The 19,721-nt window shown below is 36.1% G+C and overlaps 1 protein-coding gene across 2 annotated transcripts in view; it reads left to right on the forward strand.

Annotated features, from left to right (window-relative positions):
• HERC2 (HECT and RLD domain containing E3 ubiquitin protein ligase 2) overlaps positions 1-19,721 on the forward strand; it is a 118,013-nt gene that overhangs the window by 40,878 nt on the left and 57,414 nt on the right. For both annotated transcript variants that reach the window (XM_076358875.1, XM_076358882.1), the window contains exons 16-41: positions 573-766; positions 1,308-1,508; positions 2,163-2,391; positions 2,466-2,590; positions 3,917-4,095; positions 4,606-4,790; positions 5,218-5,373; positions 5,652-5,837; positions 7,189-7,359; positions 7,467-7,570; positions 7,685-7,835; positions 8,465-8,679; positions 9,587-9,719; positions 9,828-9,955; positions 10,078-10,273; positions 10,878-11,014; positions 11,493-11,666; positions 11,744-11,880; positions 11,962-12,113; positions 12,535-12,726; positions 13,581-13,768; positions 14,261-14,453; positions 15,042-15,224; positions 15,809-15,993; positions 19,086-19,233; positions 19,326-19,522. In XM_076358875.1, the coding sequence (XP_076214990.1) occupies positions 573-766; positions 1,308-1,508; positions 2,163-2,391; positions 2,466-2,590; positions 3,917-4,095; positions 4,606-4,790; positions 5,218-5,373; positions 5,652-5,837; positions 7,189-7,359; positions 7,467-7,570; positions 7,685-7,835; positions 8,465-8,679; positions 9,587-9,719; positions 9,828-9,955; positions 10,078-10,273; positions 10,878-11,014; positions 11,493-11,666; positions 11,744-11,880; positions 11,962-12,113; positions 12,535-12,726; positions 13,581-13,768; positions 14,261-14,453; positions 15,042-15,224; positions 15,809-15,993; positions 19,086-19,233; positions 19,326-19,522 (4,439 nt within the window). The remainder of the gene's footprint in view (positions 1-572; positions 767-1,307; positions 1,509-2,162; positions 2,392-2,465; positions 2,591-3,916; positions 4,096-4,605; positions 4,791-5,217; positions 5,374-5,651; positions 5,838-7,188; positions 7,360-7,466; positions 7,571-7,684; positions 7,836-8,464; positions 8,680-9,586; positions 9,720-9,827; positions 9,956-10,077; positions 10,274-10,877; positions 11,015-11,492; positions 11,667-11,743; positions 11,881-11,961; positions 12,114-12,534; positions 12,727-13,580; positions 13,769-14,260; positions 14,454-15,041; positions 15,225-15,808; positions 15,994-19,085; positions 19,234-19,325; positions 19,523-19,721) is intronic.

Raw genomic sequence — 19,721 nt, forward strand, 5'->3', positions numbered from 1 at the left:
GAATAAATGAAAATCACAGGCAACGAGTAATGTGTTAAAGTTGTGTTCGTGCCAGTACTTTTGACTAGTTTGTAATGGAGTGAAGATTGTTTCTTGCATTTGTGAGAAACCTGAGGTTTTGTAGGGGAAGATGAGGAGAAACCTCTTAATGCTCTGTCTTTCCTAAAATTGTTGTTCGTATATGATGAATGATCTAATTGAAAGTAACTTCTGAACTAATGACTACAATATAACTTTACAGTCTCCATTCATAGTTGGGGAGATCTTTTAATAAACCTTTCCTGAGAAAGTATCCAAATAGAAGGGGTACAAAATAGAAGATTTTTTTTTTTTTTAAACTTGCAAGCTTTTGTACTTAAGCTGTCTCTTAAGAATCTTTAAATATTTCCTTGGTTTTTCTTTTGCTGTACTCTTCCAATCCACTACTAAGGCAAAGGTGAGACTCCTGACATGCATAATGTGTTCATAGTTAAGTATGGTTGTAATTAGCACAGTTTTCCTTACCTCTGATATTTTTCTGTTAGTGATTGTAATCTTGAAGTTATATTTTCAATATTTGACTTTCCTATCAGGAAAAAAAGTGATAGATGTAGCAGCTGGATCTACCCATTGTTTAGCACTGACTGAAGATAGTGAAGTACATAGCTGGGGAAGCAATGATCAGTGTCAACATTTTGATACTTTGCGGATCACCAAACCAGAGCCCACAGCTCTCCCAGGATTAGACACGAAGCATATCGTTGGAATTGCTTGTGGGCCTGCTCAGGTAAGTTTTATTTTTGAATTGTTAATTGAGATTTGTCTTAGTCTCTCACCAAGACTGGTTCTGTACGCTGATCCCAGTCCCTCTTTCTGTGCTTGCGTGACTTTTCTTGTTCTTATTCTGAATAAACGAAGGCTTGGAAAAAACAAACCTTGTGCAATTCCTCTGCCAAAAAGGGATGACTAGCTTTCCCTCTGTTGGGTATTCTGAGAAGTAGCTATTTACCTGTTTTGTTTTTTGTCTGGTACAGCAATTGAAGAGTTGTCAAGCAGAATGTTTCCTGCAGCAAAGATAGTGAGGTATCTGGACTGGCATAACAGCACTTTGGAAAATGTGATAAGAGAGTTCTTTTCTGGGATTGGTAGGGTTTTATGTTTACAAGGATGCAAGTGGAGGGTTCTCTTCAACAGATGTCCTGATATTATTTCTGCATCTTCTATTACTGTTCGAAGGCAGATGTTAGCTTTACACTCCTGTCTCTAATCAGTGTCATCTCATATTTGGGAAATAACTGTTGAACTCTGTATATTGTTTCCATTTACAGAGTTTTGCTTGGTCATCGTGTTCAGAATGGTCAATAGGCTTGCGGGTGCCTTTTGTGGTGGATGTTTGCCCCATGACATTTGAGCAGCTAGATCTTTTACTAAGACAAGTGACAGAGGGAATGGATGGCTCCTCTGACTGGCCCCCTCCTCAGGAAAAGGAGTGTATGGCTGTGGCAACATTAAACCTTCTAAGGCTTCAGGTACCTTCAATTTCTTACGCATTGAGCAGTCGTTGAACTAAATGTTTCAGTAAATTGCTTGGATGAAAATAGTGGACTCAATGTGCTTTAAAACATTTTTACTGATTTTTAAAAAGTGAATTAAGTACAATATCACTTTCTACTCTTTGAAATTTGGCAGCTAGTGGTTGGTTTTTTTCTTCTTGACAGCTTTTGGATCTTATTAAAAGTGAACTATAAAATATAAATGGATTAAGCCTTGTATACTCACTCAATAAGCCCATACACTCAGACGTTTTGAGCATTTCTAAGAATTTTAAATAGTGTTTTTAAGAGTGAATGTCCTCTTTAGAAAGTATCTGACAGTCACTGAAGATGTGCTACTTTTCCTTGCATACTGTAGTGAAGTAGAAACAGTTGAGGTTATTCTTTAGGTTGTTACAGTTCAGAGTTTTAGGGGGTATAGTTAAATATAGTTCATAATCTTTGAGTAGTTAAATTCAGTATGTGTTTGGGCAAGCCAGCATTTCCCTTTAACTTTTCAAATTTACAGTTGAAAGTGTGTATCTTGGTCAGTGCACTTAGTTGCTCCAGGATTGACTTTTTTTTTTTAAAGTTCACATCTCTTCTTAATTAAAATTTGCCTTTTTTTTTTCCCTCCTTTCTTTTTTTCAGCTTCATGCTGCCATTAGTCATCAGGTGGATCCGGAATGCCTTGGCTTAGGTTTAGGCAGTATACTGCTCAATAGCCTGAAGCAGACAGTGGTAACATTAGCAAGCAATGCTGGTGTCCTTAATACCGTGCAATCGGCTGCTCAAGCAGTGCTGCAGAGTGGATGGTCTGTGTTACTGCCAACAGCAGAAGAGCGGGCTAGGGCGCTCTCAGCGCTCTTACCCAGTGCAGGTTGGTCCTAAGATTTAAACCTATTTGTTTTGTGCTTGCATTTCTAGTTCATTAACAGCTTCTTCCATTCCTAGTTTCAGGAAATGAAATGAATGTAAGTCCAGGCCGTAGATTTATGATTGACCTCTTGGTGGGCAGCTTGATGGCTGATGGAGGCTTAGAGTCTGCACTAAATGCTGCTATTACTGCAGAAATTCAGGTATGTTTTAGCAGCTTTGCAGTTCTGTATAAACAGACTAAGAAGGTGTGTCAAGTGTTTTCTGAAGTTTGTGGATTGATGTTACCCTCTTTAGACCTGAAACTTGAGCCAGTGTTTGTATGGAAGCATGAATCATATTCTCCTTTTTAGTGGAGTGTTTCTTTTCGTTGCCTACAGTGTTGATTTTTAACAACGGTAACAAACTTTTTCATAAAGCTCTGTAATAGGATCATAATTTTACAAAGCACTTTGTACCTTTTTGTGGGATTCTTGAGTTCTTCAGTTCCTTGATGTCATCCATATCTCTGCAGCATAAATTTCAGCCTTATTATGAATTCAAGATGAATGAATTCTTTGCAGCATCCCAAATTTCCATAGTTTCCGTTTCAGACTGTTTCGAATGTTTAACAGATGCTGACTAGTTATACAAAGGATGAAAGAAACATTCTGTATATACTGTTTTCTCCATTAGCCTCTCAGAGGTGGGACATGCTCTGCACAGACTGCTTTAAATTGCCATATTTATGTATGGCTGCGAAAACAAAAATGTGCTTTTTCCTTGCATCTTCGTTTGTTTAATTCTTCCTAGTGTATTTTCTTCTTGGTTTCTCTCCACTGTTGGTAAATGGGGAAGTTTATGATGCAGAGGAAATGCATGTGTTAAGTTTTGCTTTAATGCATAGTCTAGCATTAGCATTTTCTGTTCTATTTGAAGACATGCAGAACCTCTCGTTTCCTAACCAAGTCTCCTAGGGCACATTTACATTATAGCGTAGGTCAGAGATACCTGAGCCAATTTCAGATATATGCTGAAAGTGATCTAGGTGGCAGCATACAGCACTGCACAGGTTAATTTACATTGTTTAAAACCTGGGTGAACTTGTTTCCATAGAGTTCTGTATGACTATAGCTCAGTAGCAAATCTAACCCAGGTTCTTCTGCAGTGGACTGGATTTGTTACATCTATAAATGCAGAGTAAACATGCCTTCAGTTGTGAACTGTGCAGCAGCTACTGGCATGTTTAAACGTACATAGAACAGGAATCAATTGTTAACTTGGTTTGGTGGAAATTGAATTTGGAGTTTGTCTACTCTTGTTTACCTGCACTGTCCCCCACCTTTCTTTTTATATTATAATTGTTTAAAAAAAGTGTGCCCATGTGGTTGTTATGGAATATACAATACACATTTGTCTGGTAGGAATTGTTTCATTTCTGGCATAGGTAAAAGTAACTTGATCTTGTTATCATGAATACTTGTTAGTAAAATGTTTCATAATCACAGTGGCAGTTTGCGCGTTTTCTTTAACTTGATTTACTTTTTTAGGATATTGAAGCAAAAAAAGAAGCACAGAAGGAAAAAGAAATTGATGAACAAGAAGCAAATGCATCAACGCTTCATAGGAGCAGGACTCCATTGGACAAAGACCTTATTAATACTGGAATCTATGAATCTGCAGGAAAACAAAGTTTACCATTAGTTCAGTTAATTCAGCAGTTACTAAGGTAATTGCTTCGAATTTGTCTTTTACGTACAGAAGATCTGTTTATATGTTTTATGAACTAGTCAACTAAAGGATGGCTAATTTTGGTTAGCAAATAAATAGTCTCTTGCTAGCATTTTAGCTCCTCGGAATTCAAAATACTGAACATTCTCCTAGCTTGTCTATAGTTTTGCTATTTTATTTTTGCTAAGGAGCAAAGTTCTATACCTGATTTTTAGAAAGACTTACTGCCTTGCTTTTATGGATTTTGTTACTTCTTCCTGTACTCTGAAAGTCTGTGTAACAAATACAGGACAAACGTTCAAAAGCCTGTCCTTACAAAGTACGGGAATCAGCACAAATTTATTTAGAACAGAACGTGTGCAAACAAGGGAACATCCTACAAAGAAACTTTGCATAGGTTTCTCGTATATTTGTGTGAAATTCTAGCAAAAGCTTAACCCGTGTTTCTGTGGACTGTCTTCACTATCAGCTCCTTTTAAGTACTTTACAATACTTTTATACCAATTAGGAACATCGCTTCACAGACGATAGCCAAACTAAAAGATGTTGCTCGTCGCATTTCTTCCTGCATGGACCATGAACATTACAGCAAAGAGAGATCTGCTTCTCTGGACCTGTTGCTCCGTTTTCAGCATCTACTTGTTAGTAAACTTTACCCAGGAGATTGTGTTGGGCAGGTCCCTAATACATACAGTAAGTTATTGTAAAAAAAAAAAAAAAGAAAAAGAAAAAAAAAGAAAAAAAAAAAGAAAAAAGCCCCACCTCCCCCAAGCATTTCTGTAATACCTCTTTTACAGGATAGCAGTTTCTTATTTTAATTTATCTTCTCGTCTCATTTATCAGCCTAGTTGCTGAGTCTGTCTGAAAAATGTTTGAAAGTAGTTTCTTTAAATTGTTATCTGTAAAGGAAAATTTCTCTTTGGAAGGCAGCAGGATCTAGATGTTTTGTTTTTTTTTTTTTTTTTTAATAAACTTCTAAAAAGTTTTAAAAAGATGTGGTTTCTTAATTCAGTGCTAATACTGAGTGGCTGCATTTCAGACGAGTTTGACAGCTTTTGAAATCTGTTTCTTAAATATGACTAAGTGATGGTTTTCTGTGCTCTTTCTCCTTTTTGTACAGGTCCTGACCTCTTGGGCGTTGGCTCTTTACTGAAGAAATACACTGCTCTTCTGTGCACGCACATTGGTGATATACTTCCTGTGGCAACCAGCATTGCTTCTACTAGTCACAGGCATTTTGCAGAAGTATCTCGTGTCGTGGATGGAGATTTAACAGGTAGGTTTTTCTTTGCTGTCCTCCTTTCCTCCTCTTCCATAAGATGATAAAGTTTTATATTGTAGATGTTCTTGAGAGTTCTAAATGACTAAAAAAGAGTCAATTTAATCTTTTGATTGATGGGAGAGAAGGAGGGCAAATTTGATGGGGAAGGCAAGAGCTTTGTACTAAAGCAGTAATAGAAGGCAGAATGTATTGCTTGGTGATTTACTGCCGTGATGCTATAAATGTAGGTCTTGAATTAAATCAGAATATCTTCTGTTTTTTCTATGTTTTAGGCATTCTTCTTCCAGAATTGGTGGTTTCTGTAGTGCTGCTCCTCAGTAAAAATGCTGGATTAATGCAGGAAGCTGGTGCTATCCCTCTGTTGGCTGGCTTGCTAGAACATCTAGACAGATTTAACCATTTAGCCCCTGGAAAGGAAAGGGATGACAATGAGGATTTAGCATGGCCAGGAATAATGGGTATGTACTAGTAGCATCTGGACTATTTATTTATGTTTTCATAAAGTAGTTATATAAAAATGGTGACTGTTCATGAACTACTCTCAGGAAGGGAGTTCTACTTTACAGTACAAATCTTTATTAACCAATTCATATGGCAGTATTTATTTCTGTCAGTAAATTCTTAAGGAAGTTAGGTATAGAGGTAGGATTAAGCAGAGTACAAATGCAACTTTCTAAAGAAGTAGTTCACATCATTTTGCATTTTGAGTGTGAAAAGTTGCAGTGAAAACATGAGTAGTATATCTATGCATTTTGTTACTAAATTCTATCTAACATAAAGGGAGAGTAACATGAAAGCTTTGAAATAAGGAATTTTTCTTTTCCCAGGGCACTTTATTATATGAGCTGTGTCTGGGGTGAAAAGAGCAGCAGAAAATGTGCATTTCTGACTGTGAGCATTTTACTGGTGGAGGGAGGAATGAAACATGGTTGGCATGACCCAAGAGAGCTAAAGGTCACACTGCTAGACAGTAGTGTGTTGGGGAGAGCAAAAACTATGTGAAAATTCAGTTGCTGGTCTGATAGAGCAAACTGAGATGAAGGCGCATGTGTATGAACATTACTCTGATTCTTGCCTGGATGAAATTGCCTTTAGTTTGAAATAGTTTACTGGTATGTAGATTGGAATAGTTCTAATGTGTATGTAACCTTACTACTTTTATTTAAAAAAAAAAATCTGGATTTAGAGTGAAATTAAATATACAGCCAATGCCTTGCAGGCAAGCATGTAATAAAACTGAAGCAATTTGGAGAGAGAACTGACTAGAGCAGTGATTTGCCAGAACACTGGTTGCTCTCCTCCAACTCCAAACAAAACAGCCGTATAGTTAGGCAATGCTAGGTCTTTGACAGTGCGACATTGGAGATTGGTGCATAAAAGAATACAGCACACAGACAATTTAATTGCATATTATGTAGACAGGAATATATTAATAGCCATTTTGACTTTTGAGCATATCAAAACACAAGCAGCCTTTGAATAGAAGTGAAGAATTTGGTTAGGCAACTATTAAAACTATTTTGGACATGAGGAGAAATTTCTTTACTGAAAGAGTGGTTAAACATTGGAACAGGCTGCCCAGGGAAGTGGTTGAGTCCCCATCCCTGGAAGTATTTAAAAGACGCGTAGATGAGGCGCTTAGGGACATGGTTTAGTGGGCATGGTGGTGTTGGGTTGATGGTTGGACTCGATGATCTTGGAGGTCTTTTCCAACCTTAATGATTCTATGATTCTAAAAGAATGTTCAGAAAAAACTTTACTTTCTGTTTTTTTTGTTGATAAATTCTCTATTCTGTTTTATACCTGTAGGTTCATTTTTTACTGGCCAGAGTTGCAGAAATAATGAGGAGGTGACACTTATACGTAAAGCTGATCTAGAGAACCACAACAAAGATGGAGGATTCTGGACGGTGATTGATGGGAAAGTGTATGATATAAAGGACTTCCAAACCCAGTCTTTAACTGGCAGTAGTATACTTGGTGAGAATCAGCATCTGAATTAAAGACACAAATTACTTCTGTTTCAAAACTAGATGGCATAAACAGGTTTTTAGATATTATACTGACTACCTCATTTCTTTCATTAGCTCAGTTTGCAGGTGAGGACCCAGTTGTTGCTTTGGAAGCTGCTTTGCAATTTGAGGACACGCGGGAGTCAATGCATGCCTTCTGTGTTGGCCAGTATATGGAGGTAAAAATGTTCTATATTAATGGATACACAGTTTCTAAAGTGAAGTATTGCTTTGCTTTCAAAATTCTTGCTGGATCTCAGTTCTAACTTTCAACTCCTATTTCTTTTAATTAGCCTGACCAGGAGGTGATTACAACACCAGATCTCAGTACTTTGTCATCACCTCTAATAGACACAGAAAGGAATTTGGGTCTTCTCCTTGGACTGCACGCTTCCTACCTGGCAATGAGCACACCACTTTCTCCTCTGGAAATTGAATGTGCCAGTAAGCAGAACTTCATTTTGAGCTTAAATAAGTGATAAATACTTGTCAAAGCATGCAAGAAAAAGACACAGGCCAAATAAATTAACTGGAAATCTAGCACCTCTTTAGTTTTGCTGTCTTCTGAAGAAGTTCTTTCTCCTTAACATTAATTACCACACTCATCAAGATCCAATAATTTAGCAAGATTTGAATGGAAATTAGATAATTTTGAACAGTTAAATATCCAGAATTTTGTAATATACAAGATAGAGAGAATATTGGAAGAGAAAGGAGACTCTGTATAGCACAGTTAATCTCACTAATTTGTGTTCAATTAAGAGTGCCTGAAGCATCTGGTGTGGGATTCTATCTTGTGGGATATCTTAATTTGGTGAATAGAGGGTATAATTCAGTATTAATCACAGAAAAATAGTTAAGGCCCTATTACCTCTGAACAGGTGATGGCTGCCCTGTAACTTAATTGTTTCTTATTTGCAGAACCCTTTTTTTTTTCTCTGAAAAAGTTTCAGCAAATGGAAGAGCTGCTAAACCTTGTTTGAAGCTGTATATGCATTTTATTTGAGGGAATTGTTGAGTCTTGATAGCTTAATCTTTCTTCAGAATATACATTTGTGTTTTCTTTCTTTTAGAATGGTTGAAGTCATCTATCTTTTCTGGAGGCTTGCAAACTAGTCAAATTCATTACAGTTACAATGAGGAAAAAGATGAAGACCATTGCAGTTCACCTGGTAATACTACCCCAAATAAATCAAAACTATATACACATCGATTATCTTTGAGTGACCATTCACAACCTTTTCTCCAAGCTATTGCGGATAATAATATTCAGGATCACACTGTGAAGGTAAGCCCTCAGTAGTTCTGTTCATAAAAAATGTTGCTGAAGGGTGACGGTGGTGGCCTGAAACAGTTTTGTTGGTGAAAATTCTCCAAAAGTTATAACAAAACAATCAAAAAAGTTATTTCAGAATTACTTTTTGTGAAAGGAGTGGTTGAGTACTACTAATGGATAAGATTTGCATATTTCACTTAATGTCATAACAGTACAGTTTTTGTCTTTTGAATTTTTGAGTGGGAAAACTAAAAAATTTAAATGTATCCTTACCAAAAAAATTAATAATGCATTACTTTCCATGTCAAGTTTTAGTAGTATTGACAGACCCTGCTCACCTCCAGTTGAACTAAGATGGCGTTTTCTTTGTCAAAGTGCAAATGTATTTTGTGTGTCAGGTGCACGTATGCCTTTGTCTTAAAGTCCCTTTGTGCCTTGGGGTTCAGGTTTCACCTGGCGGGAATCTTGGATATTATGAAAACCCCTAAGATTTACATTGAAGGTATTACAGAAGACAGTGATCAGATTTTCTAACCCTTTGACTTCAGCTCCTTTATCAAAAAAACCCAAATAAGTCCTTGGGAGGATAGGATAGCAGTAATGACGAGTTAGGAGAAGACAATTCAAAATCGTGTTAGGTGACCTGGCTATCTCAGGAAGAGATAAAAGCAGTAGTAGCTTTGTTCCTTGAGCCATGTTGCTCTTCATACGAGGAGAATGATACAGGGTATTCTTTGTCGTATTGGGTTGTAATTGCTGTGTATTAAATAGTGCATACTGCGTGGTGTATCTCACTTCTGAATGTTATGTCAGATTGTGGAGGTTATTCAGTGTTATTTAAATGCTGGCTGCAGTATTTCGGGTCCTTTCATTGTATTTAAAAACAAAGTTAAATAGAGGCTGTTGTGTGTTTTTGTAGGACTTCTTGTGTCAAATAGAGAGATACTGTAAACAGTGTCACTTAACAACACCAATCACATTCCCTCCTGAGCATCCTGTGGAAGAAGTAGGACGTTTGTTGTTATGCTGTCTTCTGAAGCATGAAGATTTGGGTAGGTAGCTTGTGGTATAGCTGTCCCAGAATACATTTTGGACCGGTTTAAACTCTGCTATGGATGATTTTGGAAATCCATATTCAGAGATTGTCTTTTCCCATTAAGGTCACGTAGCGCTGTCTCTTGTTCATCCTGGTACCCTTGGAGTTGACCAGGTGAAGCACAAAGCCTTACCAAAATCTGTAGTGGATGTGTGTCGTGTTGTCTACCAAGCAAAATGCTCACTGATTAAGGTAAGCCTCTTACCTGCTGAAGTTTAGATTATTTTTATTTTGAGGTGTTTTATTAGAAAGTTATATATTGTTCATTTTATTGTGTATTAAACAGTAACCTAATCTTCCAATGCCTTTTCTAGACCCATCAAGAACAAGGACGTTCTTACAAGGAAGTTTGTGCTCCTGTCATTGAACGTTTGAGATTCTTATTCAATGAACTACGTCCTGCAGTTTGCAATGATCTATCTATAATGTCTAAATTTAAACTTCTGAGTTCCTTGCCCCGATGGCGGAGGGTAGCTCAGAAAATAATTAGAGAAAAAAGGAAAAAAAGAGGTAAGGGAACATTAATGTTGTATTTTCTTTGAAACAATGAAAATCAATCTCATTCCAAGGTTTGCTGCTCTATATTTGAGACTCTTGTTAGCTAAAGCTTCAAAGCCATTTGCTTTCTGCTGCATTTTCATGAAGTTTTCTAAATCAATGGTGATATGTCAGTTCCTACAGCAAAAACAGGCAGACAAGAGAGTCAAGTTTAGGTGAGACATGCTTCTTTGTGTTCCAGCACATTAAAAATGATTCATCAATATCAGTCCCTCTGAACTGGTTTTAGTAAAGTTTAACTAGAAGTGGCATCTTATTAAAAACGATGTTTTATTAAAACAGTGTAGTCAAAGAACTGTTTAACTGGAAATAAGTTAATGTGGCGAACAAACATCGAAGTGCTTTTGAAATTGGTCTTTAAAGATAAAAGCATATTGCAGACATTACCAGAGCTAATTTGATAATAGTTGGACATAGAGTTCACCAAGAGTACATTTCCTTTTTATTACAGGCCCATCTTAAGCATTCTGTATGCTTAGGTTATCATGCAAACCTAAAAATCTGACACTGAAAAAAATTATTCTTTTATGTAATCTGATAACGTTTTAATTTCTAGTGCCAAAAAAATCTGAATCTGCTGATGTGGAAGAATCCAAAATTGGAAACGAAGAGAGTGATTTAGAAGAATCCTGTGTGGTACCTCACAGTCCTGTACCTATAGATAAAAGGCCCATACCAATCAAATCACCCAAGGTAGGATATCAGATTTTGAATCAACCTTGTGAATAAAAATAACAAGAGGAAAAAATATTTGCTAAAGCAAATAGATAAATATATAATTAAGTATGGCGCATTGTTTTAGTGAAACCTGGAATAATTCTTAAAAAAAAGCTTGTGTACTGCATATTTAGAATATGTAAAGATAACCTTCTCTAATTTTTAGGTTATTGATAATATTAGAAGTGTTCAGATAAAGCTTCATTTCAAAATAAAAGGTTGTGATGGGTTACGTCCTCTTTTTTGAATATTAATGCATTTGAGATTTTATGTAGCAGTTGTAAACAAGATAATGAGTTACAAATAATACTAAGCTCTTTCCTGGCTTTGAAGAAGTTTCCTTTTTTTTTTCCCCCCTCCTAGTATTTCAAATTTGGTCATGTTTTTACATGCAATAACTTATATTTTCAGTAATTTAAAACTTGTTTTAACATGCTACCTTCCTGTTTTGCAGGATAAGTGGCAGCCACTTCTGAGTACAGTTACAGGTGTCCACAAATACAAATGGCTGAAGCAAAATGTCCAAGGCTTGTATCCACAGTCTGCCCTCCTTAACACCATTGTTGAATTTGCACTTAAAGAAGAGCCGGTGGATGTAGAAAAAATGAGAAAATGTTTATTAAAACAGGTAAAATGGATGAAAACGGGCTTGCATGTATTAGCAGTTTACATAAGTATGACAATTTTTTTTTTTCTCTTTTGCAGTTGGAAAGAGCAGAAGTTCGTCTGGAAGGAATAGATACTATTCTGAAATTGGCAGCAAAAAATTTTTTGCTCCCATCTGTGCAGTATGCTATGTTCTGTGGATGGCAGAGGCTTATTCCAGAAGGAGCCAATATAGGGTAAAACTTTTTGTTGTTTGTGCTTTCACAATTCTTCAGTAAAAAACCCCTACTTACTTCTGTTGTTGTTTTTCTATGAAGGGAACCTCTTACCGACTGCTTGAAGGATGTTGATCTGATCCCACCATTTAACAGAATGCTTCTAGAAGTAACTTTTGGAAAGTTGTATGCGTGGGCTATACAGAATGTCCGGAACATCTTGCTAGATGCTAATGCAAAATTTAAAGAACTAGGTGAATCTCATTTTGTTGCTGTTGGCTCTAGAGAAAACTGTTTTAAATGAATATTGTTGCATTTTTTAAGTTCACAATAATTGGGATCCTAAAATCAGTTCCCTTGGTTTGTGCTGAGAAATACTTTGACTTTCTGTCCATCCATGTGTCGTTCCACTTCCCGCCCCGTTCCCTCTTAACTCGTTTGTCAGTGTTTAAGAGAATGTTACTGGTATGCCAGCAACAGGTCATTGATTACTCATTAGTAACATTTTACCATTAAGATTAAATTATAAAAACTTTCTTGGAACTTCAGCTTGTAAGTTCTTAAAGCCAAGCAGGGAATAAAAAATATTTTAAATGATCAAACAAATCTATAATGTATTTTATTGTAGCTCCCAAATGTCAACTGACTTTGTTTTTTATATTACTTTTGAATTAGGTGTGCAGCCTGTTCCTCTACAGACAATTACTAACGAGAATCCAGCAGGACCAAGTCTTGGGACTATTCCACAAGCACGTTTTCTGCTGGTCATGCTCAACATGTTGACGCTGCAGCACGGTGCTAATACCTTGAGCCTCCTCCTTAATTCTGGCATGCTAGCATTGACACAAACAACGCTGCGGCTGATAGGTACAAGATCTTCTTATTTTTTGTTTGGAAGAAAGCACATGTTTTGTAAACCTCCTGTATTTTTTTACGTGTTGCTGTACCCAAACTACAGTATGGCTTTGCTGCTTAAAGACTTAGTACTTAATGCTGTTTACTTTTACCCTGATACAAAAACCAGATCTGTAAGCACGACTGAGAAGGAAGTTAGTTTGACTATAGCCTTTATTCAGTCACGATTTTTTTTCTCCTAAGCCTTTGCTTTGGCCATCCTTTGCTAGAATTTAGGAGTGATAGTGTAGTTTTGGTGGAAACGTTACAAATAAATTAAAAATGGAAAATTTAAAATGAAAACATTAAAAACTGCCTACTCCCTACTCATTCAGTTTCATTTGTTCTACCTATTAAAACCATTTCCAGTCTGCATATTTAAGCGTGAAGCTTCCTTTGTTCTGTTATAAGTTCTGTGGTCTTTTTTGCCATGATTCAAGTTCTCCTCCTTTTTCTTTCTTGGTTTCCTTACATAATAGCAAATATTTGTTCTCGTAACTTGTACTTAACTGGAGTGCTCATAAGACATTCTTCCAAAAAAATTCTGTTGTTAGAACCATTTAGCCGCTGGACTCGTTATTATAATGTCTCTATTATTTGTCACTTATTTTTGTTCAAAATTAGGTATTTAAGGTCCTGTGCGTTCAAAACCATTATATCCTAGTTTCCTAAAAGCTCATCTGACTGCATCACCTGTTAAGTCAGTTTTCCTATTTGTTACTGCTTTTATATTGCAAACCTTATGTGCCTTAAAGTTTAAGTGTGACAAAGGTATGTATAAAAACTGGTAGCTGGTTTTAAATTTTGTCATGTTTTTTCCTCTTTAGGACCTAGTTCTGACAACATTGAAGAAGATATGATTGCCTCTTCTCGTGGAGCTTCTGCCACAGTCCTAGAAGAGTCGAGAAAGGAAACTACACCTGTTCAGCTCCCTGTTTCTGGACCGGAGCTGGCAGCCATGATGAAAATTGGTACCAGAGTGGTGAGAGGGGTAGACTGGAAATGGGGTGATCAGGTACAACTTCTTTCATACAGGTTTGAGTGTGTTAAAATCTAAAGTCTCTATTCAGTGGACTGTCTGTGAATTTTATGTTCAAACTTTAAAGGTAATTTTACATTTCAAAGACTTGGAGAATTAACATAAAATATATTAATTTTTTGTTTAATTTCATTTTTGGAGATGAAAATTCTTTTTTAGTTAGACTGTTCTGATTCATGATTTAACAGGAAACTGGATCACTTGTTTGCTACAATATTATGCACTTCCAACTAGGTGTGTATGGCACTTATGTAGTATGTAGTAAAATAGATCTAAACATGAGTGTTGCTGCAGTTTACTGGGGTAATTTCTTTTGAAGATTGTGAAACACTTTCCAACTTTATGCTGGATTTTGAAACGTTATTGAAGGTTAGGAGCAAATAAGAGCAATAGCATTATTACTTTATGAACTTTGGGTACGAATTAGTGTTGTCGATTTGTGTAACTTGAGCCTCTCTCTTCTGTCAGGATGGACCCCCTCCAGGTTTGGGTCGTGTGATTGGAGAATTGGGAGAAGATGGCTGGATTAGAGTGCAGTGGGATACCGGAAGCACAAATTCTTACAGAATGGGGAAGGAGGGAAAATATGATCTCAAACTAGCTGAGCCACCGCCGGCAACGCAGCCCACAACAGAGGATTCAGACACTGAGGATGATTCTGGTAAAAAAAGCAATTTTTTTATAAACACTGAATTCCAAAATTGATGTCTTAAAATATGAAAAAGCTTCTTTCACAGGAGAAAATGCTTCATCAAAGAAGATTAATAGGTGTACATTTCAGACCAGAATCTTTCTCATGGTAAAGCTATCTTAAGAAAGGAGGATAGAAAGGATGGTATCACATTTGTTGCACATTCATGGGCCAAAGAAAACAGTATTATCCAACTGAAATAGTTCCAATTACAGATACCAGGAGGTATACATTTTAACATAAGTTAATGCCATTCTGAAGTGTGTTTTTCATATGGCCTAATTATATATCTAGTCACACTGCTTCCCTATTCTTGGCACTGCATTTGTAATTTCTTTTAAGTTGTGTACTGCTAGAGAATAACCTGAAAATATCTGCACAAAATACCTGATTTATATTTTGCTCTTGCAGTTGGAAATAAGGAATCTTCTTCATGTCAAATCATCTTACAGAAAATATTTACAACGAATTTCTCACATCGTGTTTGTTTCAGAACTCTTTGTGAAATAGATTAACTCAATATTAATGTATTCCTTTGCCTTTCGTGTCTCCCTTCAGAAGGAGAACAAGTTGAAAGGAATCTCCACCCTACTTCCATGATGCTGACAAGTACCGTGAACCTGTTGCAGACACTGTGTCTCTCTGCTGGCGTCCATGCTGAAGTCATGCAAAGTGATGCTACTAGGACTTTGTGTGGTCTACTCCGTATGCTCGTGGAGAGTGGAACAATGGATAAATCAGGTATATTATATAGAAACAGTCTGATTCAGCTATGTGTTTCTGTTTTGTGCTTTGTTGTCTTGTACCTTTGTAAATCTTTTGTTACTAGTTTTTAATCCTTTAAGGCCAAAGACTAGAAAATGCATTTTCAGAGCTTTTAAAATCTTAATTGTTAGCAAAAGCAACATAAGTGATCTTGAGCATTCTTAGAACATAAGCAGTAAAAGCAGGAGAAATGCATGAGATGTGGAACATCAGGATGTGTATGGTTGGCTTACACAATTAATTTCTTAGCAGTCTTTTTCTGTTTGGGGAGAATGGTATGACTGGGTATGTCATGTTCATTTCCATAGTTTCTTTGTAATTTCAGAAGTAATGCTGTTAACTACTTTGAAATGAGGAAACAGTATAAGGATGAGAATTGTTTTAAAGGCATATTTAATAAAATTAATTACAGGCTCTAAAATTGAAGTTAATAGTTCATGTAAAAACAGTGGAGTAGCTCAGTGTTATGACTTATCCAAAAAAGCCCTGTGTAGCATATAGAGGATTATGTAGCTGGCGGAAAAGTCAACTGTTACATGTATATATCTTTTTGTTTTTAGCTTCCTTGCCAAATAAATTAGTTTATAAAGAACAGCATAGGAGTTGGTGCACGTTGGGATTCATTCGAAGTATAGCACTCATGCCTCAGATGTGCAGCACTCTTAGTACATCTCAGTGGATAACTTTGCTAATGAAAATTGTTGAGGGGCATGAATCTTTCACTGCTGCTTCACTACAGAGACAGGTAATGTGTGTATTTCCAAATTACTTTGATAGGCAATGAATTTAGTAGACTTTAGTTGTCTTTAAAAAAAAAGTGTGTTTTAAAAAACAGATGGGAAATGTCCTTAAATCAGTTTTTAATTAATTGGAAAAAAGATAACGTGTCGTCTTACATTTAGGATTCATTGTGATAAATATACATCTGTAAGTTTTTGAGCCTTCAGGGCACTACGGACTCCCTTGTTCTGTTGAAAGCCTGAAAGTTTTGTACAGGTGAGAGGCCAAAACAGCGTTCTAAAAATGTATTCCAGAAACTCCCATATAATGTTTCCTAGAAGTTGAATAAAGGAAAGAATAACAAAAAGATGGTTAGGAAAAATGTTCAATTGAATTTTAAAGTTATCAAACTGTGTATTATCTACTGTCCCCCCTTCCATAGTAAACTGTTGTTATTGTTTTAATTACAGTCTCTCTTAAGAAGCTGCATCTGTGTATCTTATTTTGGTATTGTATTTCCCTTGTCCCCTTTCCCTTCTTTTTTCCTCTTTTTTCTTTCCTTTTTTTCTCTTTTTTCTTTTTTTCCTTTTTTTCTTTTTTCTCTTTTTTCTTTTTTCCCTCTTTTTCTTTTTTCTCTTTTCCTTTTCTTCTTTTTTCTCTTTTCCTTTTCTCCTTTTTTCTCCTTTTTTCTCCTTTTTTCTCCTTTTTTCTCCTTTTTTCTCCTTTTTTCTCCTTTTTTCTCCTTTTTTCTCCTTTTTTCTCCTTTTTTCTCCTTTTTTCTCCTTTTTTCTCCTTTTTTCTCCTTTTTTCTCCTTTTTTCTCCTTTTTTCTCCTTTTTTCTCCTTTTTTCTCCTTTTTTCTCCTTTTTTCTCCTTTTTTCTCCTTTTTTCTCCTTTTTTCTCCTTTTTTCTCCTTTTTTCTCCTTTTTTCTCCTTTTTTCTCCTTTTTTCTCCTTTTTTCTCCTTTTTTCTCCTTTTTTCTCCTTTTTTCTCCTTTTTTCTCCTTTTTTCTCCTTTTTTCTCCTTTTTTCTCCTTTTTTCTCCTTTTTTCTCCTTTTTTCTCCTTTTTTCTCCTTTTTTCTCCTTTTTTCTCCTTTTTTCTCCTTTTTTCTCCTTTTTTCTCCTTTTTTCTCCTTTTTTCTCCTTTTTTCTCCTTTTTTCTCCTTTTTTCTCCTTTTTTCTCCTTTTTTCTCCTTTTTTCTCCTTTTTTCTCCTTTTTTCTCCTTTTTTCTCCTTTTTTCTCCTTTTTTCTCCTTTTTTCTCCTTTTTTCTCCTTTTTTCTCCTTTTTTCTCCTTTTTTCTCCTTTTTTCTCCTTTTTTCTCCTTTTTTCTCCTTTTTTCTCCTTTTTTCTCCTTTTTTCTCCTTTTTTCTCCTTTTTTCTCCTTTTTTCTCCTTTTTTCTCCTTTTTTCTCCTTTTTTCTCCTTTTTTCTCCTTTTTTCTCCTTTTTCCTCCTTTTTCCTCCTTTTTCCTCCTTTTTCCTCCTTTTTCCTCCTTTTTTCTCCTTTTTTCTCCTTTTTTCTCCTTTTTTCTCCTTTTTTCTCCTTTTTTCTCCTTTTTTCTCCTTTTTTCTCCTTTTTTCTCCTTTTTTCTCCTTTTTTCTCCTTTTTTCTCCTTTTTTCTCCTTTTTTCTCCTTTTTTCTCCTTTTTTCTCCTTTTTTCTCCTTTTTTCTCCTTTTTTCTCCTTTTTTCTCCTTTTTTCTCCTTTTTTCTCCTTTTTTCTCCTTTTTTCTCCTTTTTTCTCCTTTTTTCTCCTTTTTTCTCCTTTTTTCTCCTTTTTTCTCCTTTTTTCTCCTTTTTTCTCCTTTTTTCTCCTTTTTTCTCCTTTTTTCTCCTTTTTCCTCCTTTTTCCTCCTTTTTTCTCCTTTTTTCTCCTTTTTTCTCCTTTTTCCTCTCCCTCTTTTTGTCCCCCTTCCCCCCGTCCCCCCCCCGTTTTTTCCCCCTTCCCCCCCGTCCCCCCCCCCCCCCCTTTTTTTTCCCCTCCCTCTTTCTTTCTTTTTTTCTTTCCTTAGCATCTTGTAGTGCCTTTTTCATGAGATTGAAAAGCAACCTTGTTATGGAATAACTCTTCCAAGTTTTAAGGCTCAGGGATCAAAAGATTTTCTTAATCTTTTCCTTGATAAGGCATCAGCTTTTTTTAACTAAAGCCTTGTATCATAAAGGCCTGTGCATTTTTGTGTGATCTTCCAGCAAATTTTTGCCAGTATTCTTAATATGATGAGACTTCTGATGTAGTGCATTAGTCATCTGTGCTGTTCAGGGAATACTCAAGAGAAATGAGCATTCCTTATGTACCAGCGTCGAACTTAGTAACAGGAAAAAGACAAGACCTTGAAGTTTTAGAAAGATGTGTTACTGACAGAGGTTTACAAGAAGAGATCCCTCTTCACCGTTACTGGTCACTTGTGTTGTATTGGTCTTCTGGGTAGAGGATGCGGAAGCTCAAAACCTGAAATACTCCTGTTCAGAATGTGCAACCCCATCTGCTCTTTGATACTGCAGCGCTGCGCCTTCCCGTGTTCCTTGTCAGTCCTGCACTGAATGTCTAGGTTTAGAGATGCCAGCCTGTTCCTTCTGTACTGTGTTGGAGGCCTTAGTTTCACAGTAACTGCTTTTGGGTGTCACTGTGGTTGCTTTTTGCTTTCTTGTATCATTCAGCTTTATATCTCATGATTTTTAATTACCATACCTTCATTGCAGAACACTTGGAAACTTTCATGCTGAAATACATCTTAGTACTAAGTTCTGAGTCTGGAATCTGTATTCCCATTCTGTATTCCTATTTTTCCTATGTGTTTCAGTCATTTACATTGTTTCCCAGTGTGCGTTTGTCTCATGTCCTGAGTATTGAAGAGGTTGGATTCACTAATATAATGTGCCAATAAAATCGTTACTGACTTTGAACTGGCACATCTTCTTTTAAAATATTCCTTAGCAAACTGAACAGAAGATCAGTAGCTCTGTAATTTCCACAGCCGGAAAGAAATCAGCATTATAGAAAGAACTACAAAGGAAGGCTAACTTTTAAAATGTCTTTCTTCTATACTTAATATGTTTGAGAATGTCTTTAATATTTGGTGACTTAGAATGGAATAACGCTAATTTTGTTCTCTTTTTAGATCCTTGCTGTACATTTATTGAAAGCAGTACTTCCATCCTGGGATAAAAATGAAAGGTCAAGAGACATGAAATTTCTTGTGGAAAAACTGTTTGGATTTTTAGGCAGCCTGCTTAGTACTTGTTCTTCAGATATCCCACTACTCAGAGGTAGAGGAATTTTTCCTCAGTGTCTTGTTTTTATGTATAGAAAATGTGTGTGTTAAATTGATAACTGCCGTGCAATTGCTTTGTCTTTCCAGAATCTACTCTGAGAAGGAGAAAGGCCAGGCCCCAAGCATCTCTAACTGCCACTCACAGTAGTACTTTAGCAGAAGAGATAGTGGCACTGCTGAGGACGCTCCATTCGCTCAGCCAGTGGAATGGACTCATAAACAAGTACATCAACTCTCAGCTAACCTCCATCACCCACATCTTTGCAGGAAAACAGTCAGAAGGGGTAGTTTCCACGTTTTAAAATAAGCTCATTTTTATAGCAATATTTATTTTGAAATTCTAAATATTAAATGTTTGTAAACAATATTAAGCTTAATTTTGAAACCATTTTTATATTTCTATATATATATTTATGTGTTGTAATTTTTAAGTTGAAATATGTGTGATTAACTTTGTATTTTAAAGCAGATAGAAGTGTATGT

This window comes from Aptenodytes patagonicus, chromosome 1, assembly GCF_965638725.1.
Source record: "Aptenodytes patagonicus chromosome 1, bAptPat1.pri.cur, whole genome shotgun sequence".
Taxonomy (NCBI): domain Eukaryota; kingdom Metazoa; phylum Chordata; class Aves; order Sphenisciformes; family Spheniscidae; genus Aptenodytes; species Aptenodytes patagonicus.